General features: G+C 38.9%; 1 protein-coding gene across 1 annotated transcript; it reads right to left on the bottom strand.

Moving 5' to 3' along the window:
• Nucleotides 1-6178: 6178 nt before the first annotated feature.
• Nucleotides 6179-20898, bottom strand: vwc2 (von Willebrand factor C domain containing 2). Its single transcript, XM_026934615.3, has 4 exons — nt 20743-20898; nt 18610-19336; nt 15562-15691; nt 6179-7173 (listed from the first exon to the last, which is right to left on the bottom strand). Exons 2-4 carry the CDS (start codon nt 19252-19254, stop codon nt 7022-7024), a joined length of 927 nt encoding a protein of 308 aa, XP_026790416.1. The 5' UTR covers nt 19255-19336; nt 20743-20898; the 3' UTR covers nt 6179-7021.
• Nucleotides 20899-21900: the final 1002 nt, after the last annotated feature.

Raw genomic sequence — 21900 nt, forward strand, 5'->3', positions numbered from 1 at the left:
CACACCTTAGTCTAAAGCTTCTTTAACAGTCATAGCTAGTACAGCTTTCTGAATACCCAGGACAAGAACACTGCTACAAGAAGGGTTTATGTTTAATGTTAGCCAGCTGTCAGCTCATAACAAAGTACATAATGTGAAATTACATAATGTGAAAAAACATTATGTGAAAAGCAGCCACTAAAACCTACACTGGAACCATCATGCATGCATTTGTAACACTTTAACTCAATTTGTATGAAAAGGTACAAATGTTAAAGTTAAGGTGAGTGGTGGCACCATTTCTAGCAACTTAATTTTTCATATAAAGTCAAAAAAGATCTAACCAAACTGCCCTGCTGCTCATACAAATATTTCATGAAATCAGGTTTTTTACAGCATAACAGTGTACAGTGTGGTACTGAGACCCATCTGCTGTGTAACCATTGCATTGCCAGATTCACTTATCATCTAATCTGCTGTAAAATGCATCAAACATCAGCCTTATCTATAAAACATTTAATACTGTCTGGAGAAATGAAATCTGTAGTTGTCCCTCATTGTAATGATTACACCCTAGATTCACTAGAGTGGCTTATATTTTCATACTTGAAAAAGTGATCTTTGCTCTTTTACATAGCATTGAATTGTGATTAAGCTGAATTCAGTTAAGGTAGTAAGATGGTATATCTTATCTAAGTAAATCTCTCTCATGCTTGGGCTGCTTTTTTCCCCACAGTGTTCATTACAATGCGGCTGGTGGGGTGGTTAAATATGTACTGTGCAATTAAATGAACTTAGACTGTTAGATAAGCCTACCAACATATGGTTAGACTGATATTATTTTATAAGCCCCTCTATTAAGTGACAAATTCTGCCTTAGCATCAAATTACACATCTTTAGCTATTAATTATTTCAGGCTGGAATACTACATGAAAGTGCCCTCACTGAAAATATCACACTCATTGCTGCTTGCTCATGTATATTTTTAGAGATACCATTACCAGAGGTGAAAAAGATGGCCTCTAAATTTGGCTGCCTTCTTCCTGAGCTCCCCCCCAATCACCAAAACACCCAAACACACACACAAACACACACATATCCCATCCCTTCTATTCCCCCTGCCCATGCCTTCTGACTTTCTCTGTCTTACATCACAGCCAACAGTTTCAATTAAGGAGTAAGATGCACTATTAGGTAGGCAACGTGTAGGGTAATGTACTTGTTCTGTTGCTTGGAGAAATGGGCCTGTCTCTTGAGATCCCTGTGTTTCCTTTATTAAACTACCATGCAATTGCACAGTCAAGCTGTTTTTATTTTCTTGGCCAGTGGGCTGAAATTACCTGAACCAGAGATGCTTAAAAGCAGCTGCCAGAGTGAATGCCATTCTCTTAGCTCCTTAACTGCTGTCAGCTAACTGGGTGTTTTAGCAAGACCTCATTTAAAACATGTCAAAACCTCTCCTTTCCTTCTGACATACCTGCTCATTTGTGGCTTTTGTGCATGTTCTCCTTTGTGGCTTTTAGTCATAAAGATATATGTCTATTACAGCCAAATGTAGTTCTATAGGGCCAATATGTCATGCAACATTCATAAGGAACCAAGAATGGTAAAAACTTGTCGCCATTTCCTTCACTGAAACAAGGAAACACAGAATGGAAAAAAGGTTCTTGACGGGAAGAGTGGCAAAATCAGTGTGCAGAGATTACACTGCAAAAAATGACATCTAAGCAAGTGAAAATAGCTTGAATAAAGTCAAATTTATCTAGTACATCCTATTATAAGATTACAATAAACCAAATCTAAGATTATTAAACCTATTTAAGGATATTTTTCTTCTAATTTCAAGTAATTACAAGCTTTAGTCTATTTTGCATCTTTGTTGAAATAATGCTTAAAATTAGCAACAGTATCTGGCAATAGAACAAAACTATTTCAAGCTTGAAATCAGCAAATATGTCTAGAAATAGATTTAATAATCTTTTCTTTGGTTTCTTTTAATCTTATAATAGGAAATACTAGATAAAAGTGACTATATTTAAGATATTTTCACTTGTTAAGATGTAATTTTTGCAGTGTAAGGTAAATGGCCAGCCTGTAACTTTCATGTAACACAGAAAAATGAGAAAAGAACAGGTTTTTGTTAACATGACCTCGTGTTCAGACAGCTTGACATCTAGTTATGCAGACACCTGTACTGAAACAATGTTCTCTCCTGAGCTGAACTTTGCCACAGCACATTGTGTATTCAGGTCACAGCAGTGCAGAGAGCAAAAGCGGTTTCTCCCTGAGCACACACTAACTCCGGCATGGAGCAGGATGTGCAGGATTATCCTTCCTGCCCAATCACTCCCCGACAGAGCCACACACCAATCAATAACACACACACAGGGAGATGCAACACGCCACCATGGCTTATAAAAGCAGATTGTCAATAGCTACCTGCTACCTCTGTTTCTGTCCAAAACAAACTCTGTGCCCGTGTTTTCTCTCTTTTAATCACTTTGTTCGCTAGTTGTTAGGAACTATCGTCCAACATGATTCAATGATTTCACTGCTTCATCACACCTGTGAAACACTGAATCAATTGTGTTTGAGCAAGAAAATCAGCAAACTTTGCTTGAACTCATGCCTCCAGACTTGTGCACATACCTGAGTAGGTAAAAAGCTTTATATCTGACTTTTTTGGACCAGAAGAATGTGTTAGTGAGAAGAACAAGCCATGAATGCACAGGAAGAGCCTATGGATAAAGGTTACTGAAAGCATGTCCTCGACCATAATATAGTATACTGTAGGGCTGGGGAATACGATGATATAATATCAATATCGTGATATAATTGATCATGATATGTTTTTCTGAGATGCTGTGATTTTTTTAAATCTAATTTTTAATGATTTATTTCTTAATGATTACAAACTGACTGGAAGCAGCTGATTTGAAAAATGTTGTACTTTAAAACTGTCTTTAAAACTGTAATATGTTAAATGTTAATTTAATTTGTTAATTTTAAATGTTAAATGTTAATATTAAAATTAAATGTTAAGTAAATGTACACTTTTAAAAAAAAATAAAAATACTTTTAATTAAAAAAATAAAATAAATGGATTTTTGTAGACCTTAAATAATAGTTTTTTTTTTTTTTTAAATGCAACACTAATGTATTGTGGGAAATCATGAGTAAACCTATATATTGTGTATCGTAGAAATGTTTTCATGAATTGTGATATAATATTTTTGTCCTATCACCCACTCTTAGTATACTGTATATGATATTGGAAATATATTGATAACACAGTAAAAAAATTAAGACTATTATTCAGTAGGACAATAGCACTGATATACCACAATATTAGGCGTTATTTATGTATGGTTATTTAAATAAATAAATAAAAAAAACTACATAATGCATGTTGTCCAGCTACATGCTATAAGTGGTTATGATAATTTTAATATTTTTAGCTCAAAGAAGAATGATGCAAAACCATCAACCAATAATCTGTAAGCTATATCATTCTAGCTGCATGTACACAGGTAATTTTATTCAAAATTTCTATTACATTGTTTAAAAAAGTGAGCACTGCACACTGAACAGATAATCTTAAGACATTATGCCATTAAATGGCATAAAATGCATTCTTCTGTAAATTATATCCATTCCATTATAATACATCCATATCCACTGTCGTTCTCTACTTTTCTCTCTATAATGAACAATGTCACTGATAAATTAGTTCTGTGCTTTCTTATGAGCTTTGCTAATTTTGAGCCTCTGCTATTGTTTTGTCACTTGCAGTAGTGTGGAGAGAATGAAGCAGGGTCACTAATGATATTTCCACTGAGAGCCTTTTTTTCCTCTTGCCAAGTTATAAGTGATGTACTAAGCCTGGAACACATTCAGCAGTGTGCAGTTCATTCTTCAATCCATACTCTCAATATCACCACAATTATGTAGGAAATCACTGAAGGAGTCATCTGAGGAAGTTATCTTTACTGTCAAAATCTATGAAAGCCTTCTTTGGATCATTAAAACCAGTGAGATTGCAGACAGTCCTTTGAATAAACTCAGAGGAAATGATTCACTGTTAGATGCAATTGGACATCAATTTTGAAATAACTAATTTCACAGCAATATCGCTAGTGTTGAATTAACACCTAGAGTGTTGACTTAAACTCTTCCTGAGTTCATTTGTGTCTGCCTGGACTTATGTAAATACTGTAAGTGTTAATTCAGCAGTGGGGATTTTGCTGTGCTGGCTACAGGCCAAAACCGCAGTGTAGCTTCTTGTTAAGGGAAAAGTAGATCATTTGTATGAGAGGGGAGAGGGTAATCGTTTTGCTCATCTGCAACACGTCGTTAGGAACTCCGTTTGAAGGAGGCAGAGGCTAGCTGGATATTAATACACTATGGGGAATTCCATTTCAAAGAGGAAGTCTAATTTAGGGCATCCTCCCGGATATGTAGGCATTAGAGTTAGTGTTCTTAATTGGACTCTCACTGGGTAGCAAACCAAGCACGCACTACCACTAAAACTGTCAAAGTCCCCAGTCTAAATATTTTTTCAAGTGATAATGCATATTTTATGGAAAGCAGATCAGAGATTAGAATCATTAAACAGATGCTTGTAAGCTGTTTATTTAGAGATGTTTTTAAATTCTCTCTTATTTGGTGTAATTTTTAATTTTTTTTCAGTATTTGCCAATTATGTTTCTGAAATGAACAAGCAGGCTGGCATAAAATTGTCCAGCTTTGCTCCCCTCTGTTCTAGGGGTTGGATGTTGTCTGTTATTTAAGACGGTGATTGCTCAGCTTCAGGCTCCACAATGGAAGGTTGTGAGTTCAACTGACCAAGTTGCCTCTGCTGAACCCTTGAGCGAGGCTCTTAACCTTTATCTGCTCAGCTCAATTGTAAGCCGCTTTGGAGAAAATCAATGCATGCATGTTCTATGTTTACTCACTGAAACTTGCTTCTAGGCAGCATTAGATAGGTAAGACAGAAAGACTAGGGTCCTTCTGCAGACAGATGGGTAACAGTGTTTGTTAGCATGGCAGAGTTCACACTATAATGCATGTGCATACATCTGACTTCATTTCCTACCATCCCCAAGCCAGCTCACAGCACATCTCACTGGAGGGAGTGTGTGTCAGAATCAATAACAGAAACTACAGGATTGGGTATGCATGATAGGCCAAAAAAGATGCATTTAATAAAAAATATTTTGACAATAAAACTTGAAATCTGTGTAAATTGATGAAGTTGTAAGTCATGATAAGGTTTTATATACTACCAAATGTAAATTTATTATTCTTTCATTCATCTTCAGCAACTACTTTATCCTCCATCAGGGTCTCGATGGATCTGGAGACTATTCTAGGAACACTGAGCATGAGGTAGGAATACATCCATCACAAGGCAAATTTAATTATGTATTATGATTTGATAATTTAAGTAATTTGTGCTGTGTGAGTGTGTTACTGTCAGAAGGAAGTAATAGAACATCTGTGCTGTTAATAAGATCATAGATAAGAAACATATTATTATACATACAGAATTCTTTAAACAATACAGTATGAGTGCTAAATAAAAAGTGCCTTCTTATGCAAGTAATATGTTCTTTGAAATTGAAATTGCAGTTTTGCAGTGTCAGGCTTGGATGCAACTAAAAGATGGCATTTGGGGTTATGGAGTAATTTAATTTCTTTATTGCTGCATGTGGCTCATCATCCTTTAATATCACAACATCTGGTGTTGAAGCATGTTGTCAATCTCATTTTTACTGTGGGAAGCCCAATGTTAAATATGTTTGAGTTGTCAGTATTTTGACAGCCTATTTCTCTGTCATCCATTTCAGAACACTGATTCTTTTACAGCATGTCATTAGTTGGGGCTTTGACTCTGCTGAGCTACTTTGACTTTCGCAGGTGAGCAGGTCCTACACCCCATCATCCAGCTGCTGATGCAATCATCCAACCATAATTTAGTTTCAAAGGATTGCAAGAAAGCAGCGATCTCTCATAAGTAACAGCTGGGTTTCATTCAGACCTTTGGACAGCTGAGAATTTAGATCAAATTGAATTTTTTTTTTTTTTTTCAAAATCACCACATTTTGAGAATGCCTCTTTAAAAAAGAAAGCCAACATACTGGGACAGTGTCCCCAGTTAACCTGCATAACCAGAAATGTTTAAGGCTTACATGTTAGTGCACAGTGTAACTTGATTTATTTGAAACATGTAAACACAAATACAGAAACACCTTCTTGTTAAAATGCACTTCAGTTCAGAACACAAGAAAAACCTAAGATATAAACATCATAAACAGCTCCTATTTTTTCCCCTTTAATTTGCTTAAACTGTTATCACATCCGTTGTGCTGTGGAACATGCTGAGAAGTGTGTTTATCATTTGATTGCTGGCTACAGCCTGTCTTCCTGACGTCTGACAATGTTTTGCCTTCATCCGCAGTGACAGCTGTTTATTCTGCATACATTCTAATGAGTAGCACTAAAGTCTGACCCTGTTACATATATGACAACATATCAAAATACAGTAACTATAAAAAATATAATTTAACTGTAAATCAAATATCCTCCTGTCTCTGTAATTTTATCAATACATATGTAAATAAATATCTTTTATTACACTAGTTACAAATCTCATTACAAAGTTTATGTAGTAATATAACTGAATTGATCCCCCCATGCCCCTTGCTCCAGCTTGCGAATATATAACAGTATCAGGAACACAGCACTTTACATGACACTTTATGTCATATTTCAGGCTCTGAAACGGCATGAGGAATGTAGAACAATGTGGCCTGGCCACTGGCCTTTCTCCGAGGCTAACTGATAATGCTACTGACAGGCTGAGGTCAGATCGTGACGAGCTGTCACAAACAGTCATGACAGATGTAATACCCCCAAAATCCCAGCAGTGTGTGAGACACAGTGCTGCTGTTGGGCCGTTACAGAGCCCAGCTGGGTTGCCTCCTCCTGACTGACAGCTGTCTCCGTGAAGGCTGGATGTGGTGTGAGCACTAGGTAGCTCTAGCTTCGTTGGCACTCATTCCTGCTGCAGGTGGCCTGCCGTTCAATGCGCCAGGTGCCTTCCTCATACGTGCAGTAGCAGATGGTGCAGTCGTCAATCTTAACCTCGCGGCCTGCTGGGATCACTGCAGTGTCTGCGTAACAGTTGGGTCCTAAATGAACAGAGAAATTTGAAAAAAATAAAATAAAATAGGCAGGCTCAGTGTTAAAATACATGGAGAACATAACCTGTGTACAAATCTGTTTGCTTACTATGCAGAGGAATTGTTACACATGTTACGCAGAAATGCAGTCATTACAAAAAAAGAAGAAATGCCATGCATACATGACATGTAGAAAAAGTGCTACAAGAAAAAAGTTAAGCACAGTTATGTTAAGTACTAAGCACATTAGTGTTCATTATCATTATTTTTCTCCAGATGATGTGATAGTCTTTACTGCATTTCAGGTCAAAACAGTAGCAATGAAATGTAATATGTGTTCAAGACCTCTAATGAATTTTGGGTGTGTTGAGTTTGAATTCGCCTGTCTTTGTAACATTCAACTGAAAGTACTATTTTTTCCAGCTCATTTTCTTTGAAAAATAGAAAGAGAAATGGTCAGGAAAAGTTGGTTTGTAGATTTGTTGTGAGAAGCACATAATGGCCTTGAAGAGTCCAAAGGCACATCATCAAATGTTGAAACAGTGCACAACATGTGCTCCGCTGATTGCAGCCCAAGCAGTGCCACTGAATTGATTCTCAACCCAGCCCCATATTCTGTACAGATTTAGCAAAATGCAGTGCCCCATTTAAACCACAGCACAATGGCCAAATTTAATGCAATATAGCTGAGTTTAAATGCAAATTATTACATACAATGCAGATCTTTAGATGCTGACAAACATTAATCCATAGCCTATAACATGATGTTGCTTTTTGTAGCTGTTAATGGGGTTTTGGTTAGCATCTTCATTAATAGCAAAACAGTTCGGAATACCTAAATAGTCAAACATTAAAATGATTTTAATGTACAATGTCCACTTTCCCCCCCTTCATCTGCTGATGTACATAAATGCAGCCTGAATGATCTCATTTGCCTGCAGTCCTTTTGTGTTCCACTTCAGCAAAACCACACACAGATAGCAATCAGCATGGAAATGGTCCTCTTGGGGATCTCGAATGAAAACCATTACATGACAAAACATACTGCTCAGACACTGGAGACCTCAGCCTCAGGGTTTACATAAAACATGATCACATTACAATGTCAGACCAAAGATAATTACTAGGTAGACAAATTAGTGTGTAAAGAATTTATGGATGTGCAATATAAAGACCCCCATCCATCTTATGACAGGATATGCTTAAGAAATAAGAAGTATAAGGGCATTGTATTAAACACAATAATCAATATACAGTCGGGTCCATAAGTATATGGAATGCAGTAACCGTTTAGAAATTACAGCCATGTCTGGTAACATCCCAGATGTGTGCTCTAAATGTTTGGATGAGAAGGGCACATTATACCATTGCCTTTGGGAATGTTCAAAAGTAAAACAATTTTGGAAAGAGGTTATTACATGTATGTCAGACATATTCAATGTCCAAATTCCTTTGAATGTTAAACTCTGTATTCTTGGAATATATCCATTGGATTTTACTTTGAAACAAACTAAGCTCCTAGATTTCGGTCTTCTCCAAGCCAGGAGAGCTATTGCATTGTGTTGGAAGAGCATGGACGCTCCATCCTTGAAAATGTGGAAAAAGGAGATCTTGAACTGTATCGGACTGGAGAGACTAACATATTGCAAAGGGCAAGCGAAAAGATTTTGATCGGCTTTGGGAACCATACATGAATATCATGTAAGTGGGGATATAGACTTTACTTAACATTATACTGATGTTTACTTGGCATTGTAAACGTTGAAAATACATCTATTGATTTATTATGTACTTATTATTTATTATTGTAGTATTTAATTTATGTAAACTGTATGTATAGAAGGGTGAGTGCAGGTGTACCTGTTCATGTGTTCTTTTGTTAATGGGTCATAAATAAGAAAAGTCAATAAAGAGAGGAAAAAAAAAAGAAATTATAGCCATTTTTTACAGACTCCCTCCATTTTCACAGGCTCAAAAGTAATTGGACAATGGACTGATAAGCAGTTTCATGGCCTGTTTCCTCGTTATTTCATGACAAATTAAGAAAATATTTGATATTATATATTGATAAGATATTAAGTTGATTCCAAGTGTTTCATTTGCATTTGGTAGCTGTTCACGGGAAATCTCAATATGCGGTCCAAAGAGGTGTCCATGCAAGTGAAGGAGGCTATTGTTAGGCTGAAAAAAACAAAACAGACCTATCAGAGAGATAGCAGAAACTTTAGGAGTGGCCAAATAAACTGAATAAACTGAAGGGAGAAAGACCGGCTACATTAAAGGCCTGGCGAAGCATCTGAAGGTAGGAAACTCGGCATTTGGTGATGTCCATGGGTTCCAGGCTTCAGGCAGTCATCCTTCAGACTGCAAAGGATTTGCATCCAAGTTTTAAAAACAATCCTTGTATTTATAATTACATTAGTACATTATAATTACATTAGTTTGTCCAATTACTTTTAGCCTGTGAAAATAGAGGGACTCTGAAAAAAAATGGCTGTAATTCCTAAACAGTTAATGCAATATTACTGTTAAACCTCTTGAATTATAGCTGAAAGTCTACACTTCAATCACATCTTGATTGCTTCATTTCAAATCCATTGTTGTGGTGGACAGAGGCAAAATAACAAAAATTGTGTCACTGTCCAAATACTTAGGGACCCGACTGTATAATGCAAAACCATAAGAAAAATCTATTACCTTATTTTTTTTTTTGCAGATGTTTATCACAAAGATTTCTTTCTTTCTCAAAGGCACAACAATGACAAAGATCTAAATTTAGATACTGCAAGAACACATTCAGCTACCGATGAAACAAAAAAATAGGGATTTCAGCTTCCATGCCTGGCTACCATTGTAAGACAGATTGGCTCTGATACCTCTAAGACTTTCTGTACTGCTGATCAAGAAGTTGAAATGATTCAAGGGAACTAGCACATGTGCTGCCATTTCATGATGTGTGCTATGTTGACCTTTAAAGTTTAAAAAAAAAAAAAAAAAAAAACCTCCAAAACGCATTTTTCCCCCTGTAAATGACACATTCGCAAAATGCTATTTTAATTGCATCTGACACTGGGTCTGGGCAACATGGGTTCTTTTCTTTTTTCACAGCAGCCTGATATACACCAAGCCTAGATATTAGGCTTTTCAGCCTCTACAAAGGCATTATCATAGACAGAAGTGCTGCACTCTCAGGGATATAGGTGCATCAATCTGCATGAATATTTAGTTGATGCTGTCAAAACGTCAGTGCAGTTGTATTTATAATCATTTCAATCTGAGTTTCAGAGTCCCTGCTGAATACCAAGTCTGTTTATGGAAATGACACTGTCATTGCTGTTCCATCAAGAACATTTGCATCCCACATTAATCTCTGACTCTAAAATATTAGTTAATATGACTGTTCTGTATATTTAACTGTTACACAAAAGGGGATTCTTTACACGTACGCAGCAAACTTGGTGATGAAGAGTTGGAAAGAGAAGGAGAGAGAAGAAATAGAAGAATGATGAAGAGTAAAATAAACATGCTGCAAACAACAGCACTACATTTTTCACACCATTGAAAGAGATACATGGTCCTAACCCTTATGCTACGTACCAAAGCAGCAGGGTAGAGGCTAAACTCAAAGGGGAATGCCATTAGACACTCTTTGGTGCATTCAGGGATGAGCTTCATTTCCCTTTGCTTCAGCAGTAATTGAGATAAGGAGTAAAGGAGGAGAAAAGCTTGAACCCTGAAAATGGTATGATCTTTTATATCTCATTAGAGCTCATGCTCTTGAAGAGAGCCCAAAGCATAGCAAATGAACACTGCACTCAGAATCACCGCAAAAGATCTCCCTCTAATGCAGTCTTTCAGCACACATGCATTATAAATGCAGCTAAATGACCTTGCTTTGTAGTGCTGGAGGAAAAATGAAGTTTGGTTTTCATTTTGGTGGTGTGGGACTATGGGAAAAGAGCCATGTTTTTACTAAAACATTAATTAATTAAGCTATTATCATTAAAAGTCATATGTTGCTCTGGATTTTTGTTATCAGGTAAAACCAATTAGCATGCATGGATGACATAAAACCTCCTGTTTTTCCCTTATACCAAAATTTAGAATATTGCTGGATACATTGCTTGAAATATTACACTGATTATCATTATTACTCTTCATTTTAATGAGTACTGGATACAATAAACTCTAATTACAAAATATTGTCCAGGTGTATATATATTCCACTCATGAACCATATGAGACGACTACAGCACTCATAATGAACCCTGAAATGCCCCTCATAACCTGCCATGAATATTTTCTCCAATCATCTATATATCTCATTTGAAAACATGAGCGCTCCTAATCCCCCAGCATTGTGGCCTCCCTGTCTACCATTCCACAGTGTGAAGGACTTTCAGCATTCACTCGGCCTGTTTACTGCAACCTGCTTGGCTTCATGGTGACCCCAGTGGCTAAGCTCTTCAAGAAGAGCGCCTGTTTTTCCGTGTGTTGCCAAGGCAATGGCTTGCACGACGCAGGTTCGCCAAAACGGAGTGCACAGCAGGGAAATAGGCAGCAAGTCTGTGCTCTTAAAAAGCTTCTACAGCACCATGCTGTGAGCTCCTGTTATGGTACAAGAGGAAGACATGTTGTGCCTGCGTGGTCACTGAGTTGAAAAGCATGACGGCATCCCATCTGAAAGTATCTTTTTTGTGGCTGTGCGACACTTGTGAAGTTGGTGTATATTTGACTTAATACACTCAGCTATTCAAAATTTTAGATTTTTTTCCTCCTTCCAGGACAGAGTGACATTTCTGGCACTACACTGCTGTTGCATAAATGAAGGAAAATGTTTAATGTCAAGGTTTGTATTTAATGACAGCCTGCGAGTGACTAAAAGCACAGCTTGCATGCTAGACACGATTGTGTGAGTGTGTTTGCGCCTTCAATTCGATTCCCAACGATGCTGCCGCTCGCAGATGTTCTTTGATATTCATGAACAACTGCCTGTGGTGGATGTTACCAATAGCACTCACTTTCATCTCAACCCCATGGCACTTCCTCAAGTGTTTCCCAGCATACCGCCCCAGCAACACTTCCCAGGGACTGCACATAATGCTTCATTCAGCAGTCATGAAAAAGACCTAAACCTCGCCTCTTCATAAGCAACAAATGGAGACATCAATCCCCTGGACTGCTTTCAAAAATCTCTGTGCTTTTCATGTCCTAACACCCACATAAAATTAATGACATTTAGGCGAATATGATGCAATGTGCAATGCCAGGATGAAGGCTTTCAGGAGGCTTAAACTGTCCTTGGCTTAGCTGCATTTTTTTTTTTTTAAATATTAGCCTGCACTGGCCAAAGAAGAAATAGAAGAAACGATAAAATAGCCTAATAACTGTGGAAAATGACAGATACATATCCCCTTTGAGTTGCCAGCTTTCTGTGAGACCTGATATAAGCTGGCCAGGCTGCAGCCCCACTGGGCAAAGTGTGCTCAGCATTGACTGGGTGCATGATTATGATTATAGGAGAACTGCCAGCATCCGGTTTATTTACTGATTCTCCACAGCGCCTTCCCATTTTGCGTCAAGTCCACGATCCAAAATGAAGATGACACCTCCAATTTCTTCTTTTCTTCACAAGCTATTATCATTTCATTCAGAAGACATTCCATTTTTCTAAAACCCCAGACTGAGGGCTCTCTTTCTTGTAACCAAGACCAAATCAGTGTCAGTCAGATGATAATGGCCTCTTAATGGTTCCAATTAAACAATCACACTGACTCTGTTTTGACTAAGAACTATGCCAAAAGAAGATGTGGAGAAAGTAAGATTTAAGACATTGATGTTGGGGTGGTACACAGCTGATCCTTATTAGGAGTGCAGACTAACTTAGAACTGCCTTACAAGGCAGCCATCCTGTAGTGTCACAGAGCAAGGCTTTGAAGTCTTACTTCTGATGTGTGTAAATCTCAAGAGGTCTGAGCATCTGCCTACCCATCACACTACAGCTGTTCCAGACACTTTGTACCTGAGAGCCCTGCCACAAAAGTGATACTGCACTTACTAGACACTCCAAACTTCAGGAAATAAAAACAAGTGCCAATGTCTGACAGCAAAATCTGGTGAAATGGAATCTGAAAATTACAGAATCCCGAATGAAATCAACAAGTTATGAATGCAATCAAACTTAAAGACAACCTGATATCAAAACTGACTTTTTAAATTTTGCAAGCATATGGCCTTGGTTAGACTGTACACGATAAATTTGTATTAATTACTTAAAAGACAAAATTATTCTTTTTCTGTAATATTTTACTAAATTGCAGCAATTCATCCTGCCTCTGATTCTTGGCTATATTATTGCAGAATCATGGGCTGGACAATAATAAATATCATAACCAATAATTTACCACTCGTAACACATTGAGATGCTTGGTGGGGGGAGCACAAACTCTGGCCTCTGCTTTTTGCTTTTCTCAACTGCATGTACAGTACATCGTTAAATAATTATGGCCTGACACTGGAACAGAATGTTCATCCTTTTCCTCCATCTCTGCCTCCTCTAATGAGTGTGCCAGTGGTGTTGCAGGTGAGTTGTCCTTCATGATTGACCGCAGGCTAGCATCTAGACCTGACTCCATGTTGGTTTTGGCCTGAGCACTTTTTACATGGCAATCAAATTTGAAGAATAAAGACTGCCGCCTACCCAAATAAGCAGTTTCACTCAGAAATATGTCACACATCAGAAGAAAAATGCATTTACATTTTCATTTTGCACCACCTGGTAAGCACACTCTGAAATTAGGTGGTCTTGTGAAATATTGTAAAATACCAGCAACTGTAATTCTCTGCAGAGAGGAAAGAGTTCCAACTCATCTTGAAAGCATAAATCCTGACTGCTTGAGTGCACACACTGGCATTTGTTCTGTTGTGTTTGGTGCTTCAGTCTTAATACCACCCCTGTTCCTGCTGGCATTTGCTTTTCTGTTTCATGGGCTCTATGTCCATGTATTCAGATATTCTGTTCATCCAAGCCAAGCCTAACAAAATTCCTCTGTAATTCATTTAGATGCCTTTTTAAAATAATGGCCTTCCCTCATTTATTGACAACTGAGCACAGAACTTTAGCTGCCAAGCCTGAGATCCATATCCCGAGTTGTCATTCTGTTTTGCTGAAGAAAGCAACATAGCTAACAGTGCCATGTTTGATTAGGATCAGAGAAGGAGCACAGGGAGCCACAGCACAGGGTGTGCTGTTTGAAATGATCTCAGATTGCTACGGCTCCATATAATCTGTGATTCTGCGAACTTTCCCCAAAACACTGTAATGTGTTCTGATTCTGGAATCCATACATACACTTATTTTTCTGCAATGTTCAGGCTTTTTAGCTCATTTCATTAGCCAAATAGTGCCAGTAAAGTGCAAAGACGAATTTTTCATTTGTACTGATCAGACAGCATCCCAGCACTGCAGAAAATGAGTCTTTTCTATTCTCGACAGTTTCCTGATTGAATGCTTTTCCGCAGCCCACTCTACAGTTTTTGCAGACAAATAAAGTGATAACATTGTTTTTTGTGCAAATGTTTAATCATCAGTGCCCTTGGGCTGGTGAAAGCAGTCACTGAAACACCTGCTAGAGTTAATCACCTCATCTCACCTTCATAAATCAGGCAGAGGAACTCTGATGGTTCATTAGTGCAAGTACTGGTGAAAGAACGTCTCCATTCTGTTAATGTTGCTAATGGAAAATAGTATCAAGCCATTTTAAAACTTAATGCCTCCGCAGATATTGGCCCTATTTAAGTCATTCATTGTCATGCAGTGAAATGATAGCTTACAAAACACCTTGTGCTTTTCCACCACTATTTTGAGCACTGCCAAGTTACAGGTGATGGGGGAAAAAGTCAAATGACTTTGGCTATTTATTTCTTAAATGAACTCTTTTCTGTGCTTTTATATGGTACCCAGTTAAATATTTATTTGCTCAGCTGCATTTTGTGAAAAGAAAGAAATCCATAGCAAACACATTTAACTTACATAATGTGACACCATGACAGTTCACAGAAATATTTTATTTTACTGAAAAATCTAAACCAGGTTGTCAATGGATGAATGAGATGAATACACATGCAAAGCCCACTCATGGTACAGAGATACACTTCTTTCATGCTGTCTTTCTGGTGAACTGGGAGGGGAGGTAATTGAACGTACTGCAGGCAAGTCACTGCAGTCACTTCTGAGAAGTGATTTTCACTTTGCTTATAGGAGACAAGGAGACTCAGAGGGGGATGAGAAAAGCCAGAAATAAAGACAGGGAGAGAGATAGTCCAAGTGAGATTAAGGCAAAGAGTGTAAAAGAAAAAAAAAGAGGAAATGGAAGGAGCAAGAGATAGGAGACTCACCGCTCTTGCACACTGGGCAGCACTGGTCAGGCTCATATACGGGATCCACACACTCTGTCTGCGGGCAAGCTGACACAGAACACAAAACCTCCCCACTGGGTTCACATCGGCATTTCTCACATGGAGACACCTAGATACATGAACCCACATAAACATCACATATGTACGCACAGCAAAATGCTTACACAGTGATAGGAAACACACTATACATTAATCCAAAAGAGCATATATTTATGGAGTGTGTATATATACCCACTATATGGTCAAAAGTATGGACACCAGATCATCACACCCATATGTGCCCATTCCAAAACCATGGGTATTACCCTGGAGTTGGTCCTCTCATTGTTGTTATAATAACCTCCACTCTTCTGGGAAGGCTTTCCACTAGATTTTGGATTGTTCATTAGCGATGTCAGGCACTATGGTATTCAGTGGGGTTGAGGTCAGGGCTCGTTCCACTCAAATTCTTCCACTCCGACCTCGGCAAAGCTTGTCTTCATGGACCTTGCTTTGTGCACAAGGGCACTGTCATGCTGAAACTTGTTTGGGCTCCTTAGCGCCAGTGAAGGGGAACTGTAATGCTACATCCTATACAACTGTGTGCTTCCAACTTTGTGGCAACAGTTTGGGGAAGAACCACATATGGGTGTGATGGTCAGATATCCACAAACCTTTGGCCATATAGTGTATTTATAGCATATACAGTATACACAGTACACACAGTCAGGTCCATAAATATTTGAACATTGACAAAGGTATTGTTATTTTAGCTGTCTATCACATATTGTATATCACAGTATAATGGAGGTGAAATTAAATAATGAATACGACCTCAAATCTGTGTCAACAATTCAGCGGGGACTTCGTCAGAGAAAACACAGACGGTTTAACACAAGATGTATGCCATTAGTAAGCCTCAAAACAGATGGACAGATGAGACAAAGCTCAACTTGTATCAGAATGATGGGAAGAGAAGAGTATGGAGAAGGTTAAGAACTGCTAATGATCTGAAACATACCACATATCTTATGGCGTGGGCATGTATGGCTGCCATACATAGTTCCCTGGTTCCCTTGTATTTATTGATGAATTCTGATGCATATAGGGCTGTATTATCTACTCAGATTCAGCCAAATGCTTCAGAACTCATCAGACAGTGCTTCACAGTGCAGATGGACAATGACCCGAAGCATACTTCAAAAGCAGCCCAAGACTATTTAAGGCAAAGAAGTGGAATGTTCTGCAATGGCCAAGTCAATCAGCTGACCTGAATCCAATTGAGTATGCATTTCACTTGCTGAAGGCAAAATGCTCCAAGAACAAGCAGGAACTGAAGAAAGCTGAAGGAAAGGCCTGGCGCAGAATCACCATAGAAGAAACCCTAGCATCTGGTGATATCTGTGGGTTCCAGACTTCACGCAGTCATTGACTGCATAGAATTTGCACCCAATTATTAAAACTGACAATTTAATTAATGATGGTGTTAGTTTGTCTAACTACTTTTGGTCCCTTAAAAAGGGGAGGATCACATATAAAAAGTGCTGTAATTCCTAAACCGTTCACCTGATTTGGATGTAAATGCCCTCAAATTAAACCTGAAAGCCTGAAAGTCAACTCCAATATACTGAGGTAGACAGCTATATACCTGAACATGATGCACCTTTGCACCTTTGTAGCTTCTATGTTTTGTAAATGCAGTTTCATGATACAGAAACTAATTCTGTAAATCTAGAGGCTTATACAGTGGTTCGCTAATGTATTTGTGTTCAGAGATCCACCTCCTAATGCCCCAGAAAACAGCAAGTATGCTTACTAACAGGTTATGCTCACTCCTCTTTATTTTCCAGGCACAAAATACATGGAGAGTATCTCCAGCTGAGAGAACAATGGACAGCATGCTACTCTGTTTCTGCCAGAATAAAAAGGATTTATTTATGGCAACTTGTTGAGCATGAACGTGCGACATATCACCTACACTGAAAACGCTGATAAGTAGAACAGATGAGATCACACCTTGCCTCCATAAGAGAACAGCCCTGCAGGGTCTTAACAGATATTATGCTGAGATAGTTACCTCTGCCAAGACTCTAATTGTTAAGGTTGCCTTTTGCATATGTATTAGGAATACTAAATCCAGCCCCTAGATATTGCCAGTCTTTGTAAACAGACTTAATTTGTGTGCGTGGTGTTGAAGAGGTCTCCACAAGGCAAAGGAAGAACAGCACAGGAAAATTATGAAACCATGAAAATGAGCAGAGACATAACAAAGGTACAAACAACAAGCAGCTACAAATCTCTCTCTGGCAAGTGACTCATAGTTCAAAAAGAATAATTTGTAGACCTGATACTGCTTCTCACCTGATGACACAAGTGCTGCTTCGGAGGAAGACTTGTGACTAAACAGTAAGCACTGTCATATGGATAACCACCAAAACATGTCCTTCTTTTTTAGCACCATGATTTGCATCTAAATAGAAGCTCTGGGATTACAGATGTCATTTAGATCATAGAACACCAGGGAAAACAATAACATCATCTTTCTATGGGGTTATTCCAAATAGAGGAGGCTAAGATAAAAAAAAAAAAAACAAAACTGATGAATCCTTTGACTGAGACAAAGAAAAAGTAAGAACAAGAATAAGAATGCAGCACATTTTTGTTCTGTTGCAATCAATAGTGAATCAAGGTATGATGTACACATATTAGATTATTTCGACTTGAGTCCACCAGAGCACAAAAATTCAATTCACCTATGTGATGAACAGATACACGAGGAACCAATGGTGTAATGTGAGTGGAACTTGAGCTGACTGTCATTTTTTTCTGCCATAAAATATACTATAGATATCAGTATAACTATATAATTCATTGTATGTTAATAATATCCAGTGTATACAGCAACTGCTGGAAATCACTGGTGTAATCTTAGGTGGTGGAATAAAAGCAAATGACTATTTACATATTAGTTACACTGTAGAAGAACAGATTTCAATGTTTATAAAGCAGTGGAATAATAAGCCATTATTACAGCAAAACTGGTCTAACCTTGAACTCCTCCAGTGACGTGTAGGTCTTTCCTCTGAATTCACAGTAATTCTTCTGTTCTTTACACTGAGGACAGCACTGGCTGGTGTCCACACGCAGACAACGAGGGTGGACTTTTGGACACTCTGGCTGGTCACACAGGGGTCCCTCTTCTGTGCACAGGCAAGGACACGTGGAGGGTCCAGGCGTGAACTTCTCACCAATGGCAAACACAAACCCTGTCTCGTCCATGCAGCCCTTGCCTCTATAATCAGGGTAAGCATACTCATCAGTGGTGTCCACTGAGGCATTGGCCTCTACTGTTGGGTCTTCATCAGTTTTCTTTACAGAGTTCTGCTCTGCCCAGACCTCCTGTGTCTTTCCCTGAAGTCTGGATCCTCGCTTTAAGGAGCTCCAGGTGGGTTTCATTTTGCTGCTTGTTCTGTTCCCTCCTCTCACCCCTTCCAGTCCTAGGTTATCAATCTCCTCCAGGCGCTGCTGGCCACTGGAGTTCATCACGCCCTGCTTGGAATGGTTTAGTGCCCGCTCCAGCCGCTCCCTCTCCCCTGTCTCGGGCACTGGCACAATGGGAGTGCCCCATGCACTTGTCTGTACAAGCCAGGTTAGAAAGATAAGTCTTGTTGTCATGGCAATGGAGCACAGCATTTCTTCTCCCCACCACCCGCAAGGTGGGATGACACCTGGGCTTACATATCACTCCTCACATGGCAAACAGGATCAGACTCATCTGCAGCAAAATAAAAACTTCAACTACTCACCTTTTTAAAACAGTCACAATATAACATGATGGACATCAGCACCATGGATGTTGCCCAAGTTAACAGAACTCCCCAAGGTCTGCTATGGGCGTATTCAGCAAGAACAGCAAAACAGTTAGCCAAAATCAATAACACATTAAATGAATAAAACTGAAGTATTAATGTACTTCCCATAGCAATCCAGAAGTAATATAGTGCCCTCATTCAAGCCACCTATTATCGATTTTACTGTCCACTTACTGGTTGTGATTATGCTGCTTGAAATTGTTTCTGTAAAAGTTGTTTCTGTACATAGAACATAAAGGAGATGGAAATGTGTTAAATCTGACAGAATCGAGTGCAATCACACATGGTGAAAGCAATCTTCCAGTCACACCTCTACACATTGGTGGTAGACACAAAAGTAAATTGCTTCAAAGATTGGAGGGCTAGATCATCAGCTTCTTAACCCTTCTCACCAATTCTTTACTCTGTCATCCACAGTCAATCCAAGAAATGAAAGTCAGTTAGGTGAGCAGAGAGGTTAATTGGGAACTGGACCTGAATCACACTCGGGCAGAGGCGACAAAAAGAAATTGTGGTTTGTAGTAGGCGGAATGGACGGGATGTCACCAACTGATGAAATGTGATCAATCAGGTTAACACAAGATGTTAGTCCATCAGATTAACACGAGGGCTTTAACAGGCATGGTCCTCAAATCCTCTTGTTCTGCAGATTTCAGTGCTGTCTACCATCAGACTCCACATAGCTCATTATCAACCCTTCCTGAGATGATGATTAGGGAAACCTAAAACCTGCAGTCATCCAGAAGCAGGGCTGAGTAACAGATAAAGAGCCTGTTGATGCCATACACAGGTGCATAGACGCTTCACCACACCAAAGCCCAGTGTGGAAACAGCATTAGCATAACTCATCTCACTGATTTAACTGCAGCAGAACAATTCAGACTGTGATTCTACATTAACATTCCGCTATCCTGACCACTTTGCGGCTCGCCCACACACTTTAAAAGCGTATTTAGTAGCCAAAAGCCTCTTCAATACAGCACACAGCACAGAAGCCTGTAAAATCTCCGGCAGTGCTGCTTCTTCTCAATGCGCATTCTTATCTCTCTTTTAGATCTCCATGCAAGTGCTGGCGCCAAAATACAAACCCAAATTAACAGAATTCTCGCTTTTTTGGCGGTGACTATATTCCCTAAAGGAGCTGTTTTTATTCTGACAGGCTGAACAGTGGCATATAAATCACTTTAACAGTGTGGCTTGAACAAGTCCATCTCCCACACATTTAACTTAACTGTACGCTTTAGGAATACCTAACACAAACACTAACAGAAACACAAACACCATGCTATTTTGGATTTAATCCCAATACCTGTATGCCTTTCGAGGAAGCTTTTTTTTTAAGCTGCTTGATTCGAAACAGACGAGGATTTAATCCGCGCTCTTCCAGTTGAGGTTTGTGAACATCTCCACAGTGCCTCCACCACACACTGTGCATGCATACATCTCTTAACTGCGCTCTCAAACGCTGCCCAACGTTCCCAGCATTCAGGGTTGCCAGGTTGTTCCGAGAAGACCAGAATCCTCCTTTTTTTTCCCTTTGCTATAACGACCCTAAACTTCAAATCAGCGTTATATAAAAGAACAGTCTAAATAATTACAAATAATCAACGAAAGAGTATAAAATCTTAAATAATATCGGCTAAGGCAGTTTTATTTACATCCAAATGCTATTTAAAAATAGACACGTGTGCGGGTAAAATCGCAATCTGGCAACAGTGTAACCGTCAGGGTTTGGGGCTGAATGGCTGCCTTGAGCAATAAGTTAAGGCTGAGAGGGAGAGGGACAATGCTGAAAGGAAGCCTACGTTTCAAAACTCATATTAGCGTGCTAATCAAATGTTAGGCTACATATAGTCCCGAACACATTACTACGCCGTTTTGGATGTAGCCTCATGTCAGCAAAGCAAACCTGGGTGGCTGCAGCATTTTGTTCTGTAATGAAGTACATTTACATTTACAGCATTTGGCAGACGCCCTAATCCAGAGCCACTTACAGAAGTGCTTTGTAGTCTCTATCAGAACATATCCTCATACTCTTAAGTATGTGAATATGCAGTTTTCCACTTGGGTTTCCTCCGGGTTCTCTGGTTTCCTCCTACTTACTGAAATCATGCCACTCCAAATTGCCCTTAGGTGTGTGTGTGTGTGTGTCTGTGGATGGTGTCCTGCAATGGATTGGAGTCCCATCAAGGGTGTATTCTCATCTTGAACCCAGATGCACAACCTGCTAGGAGTGAATTGCACTAGTCCAGTACCAAGATGACAAAGGGACAGAACGACCATCTGAGTGGCCTCTGTGGTTAGAAATGGTCTCTCCTGATGTTGTATCAAGTGAAGTGCAAAAATGTGGAACTGGTAAAAGCAATATGAACCAGGCAATGTGTATATGAATGTATATGAGTGTATGTGGGTACATTACGTCCAACCACCAAGTGGCACATTCCCCGACTTCAATGAAAAGAGTAAA

This window comes from Pangasianodon hypophthalmus, chromosome 3, assembly GCF_027358585.1.
Source record: "Pangasianodon hypophthalmus isolate fPanHyp1 chromosome 3, fPanHyp1.pri, whole genome shotgun sequence".
In the NCBI taxonomy this organism is placed as follows: Eukaryota; Metazoa; Chordata; class Actinopteri; order Siluriformes; family Pangasiidae; genus Pangasianodon; species Pangasianodon hypophthalmus.

What these genes read in the sequence shown, in the direction of transcription:
- vwc2 (XM_026934615.3), bottom strand. Translation starts at nt 19,254, where the DNA reads ATGCTGTGCTCCATTGCCATGACAACAAGACTTATCTTTCTAACCTGG. An exon ending in CGTCACTGGAGGAGTTCAAG is followed by an intron (nt 15,692 to 18,609) that starts GTTAGACCAGTT and finishes TCATGTATCTAG; the next exon opens with GTGTCTCCATGTGAGAAATG. An exon ending in CTGCCCAGTGTGCAAGAGCG is followed by an intron (nt 7,174 to 15,561) that starts GTGAGTCTCCTA and finishes CTGTTCATTTAG; the next exon opens with GACCCAACTGTTACGCAGAC.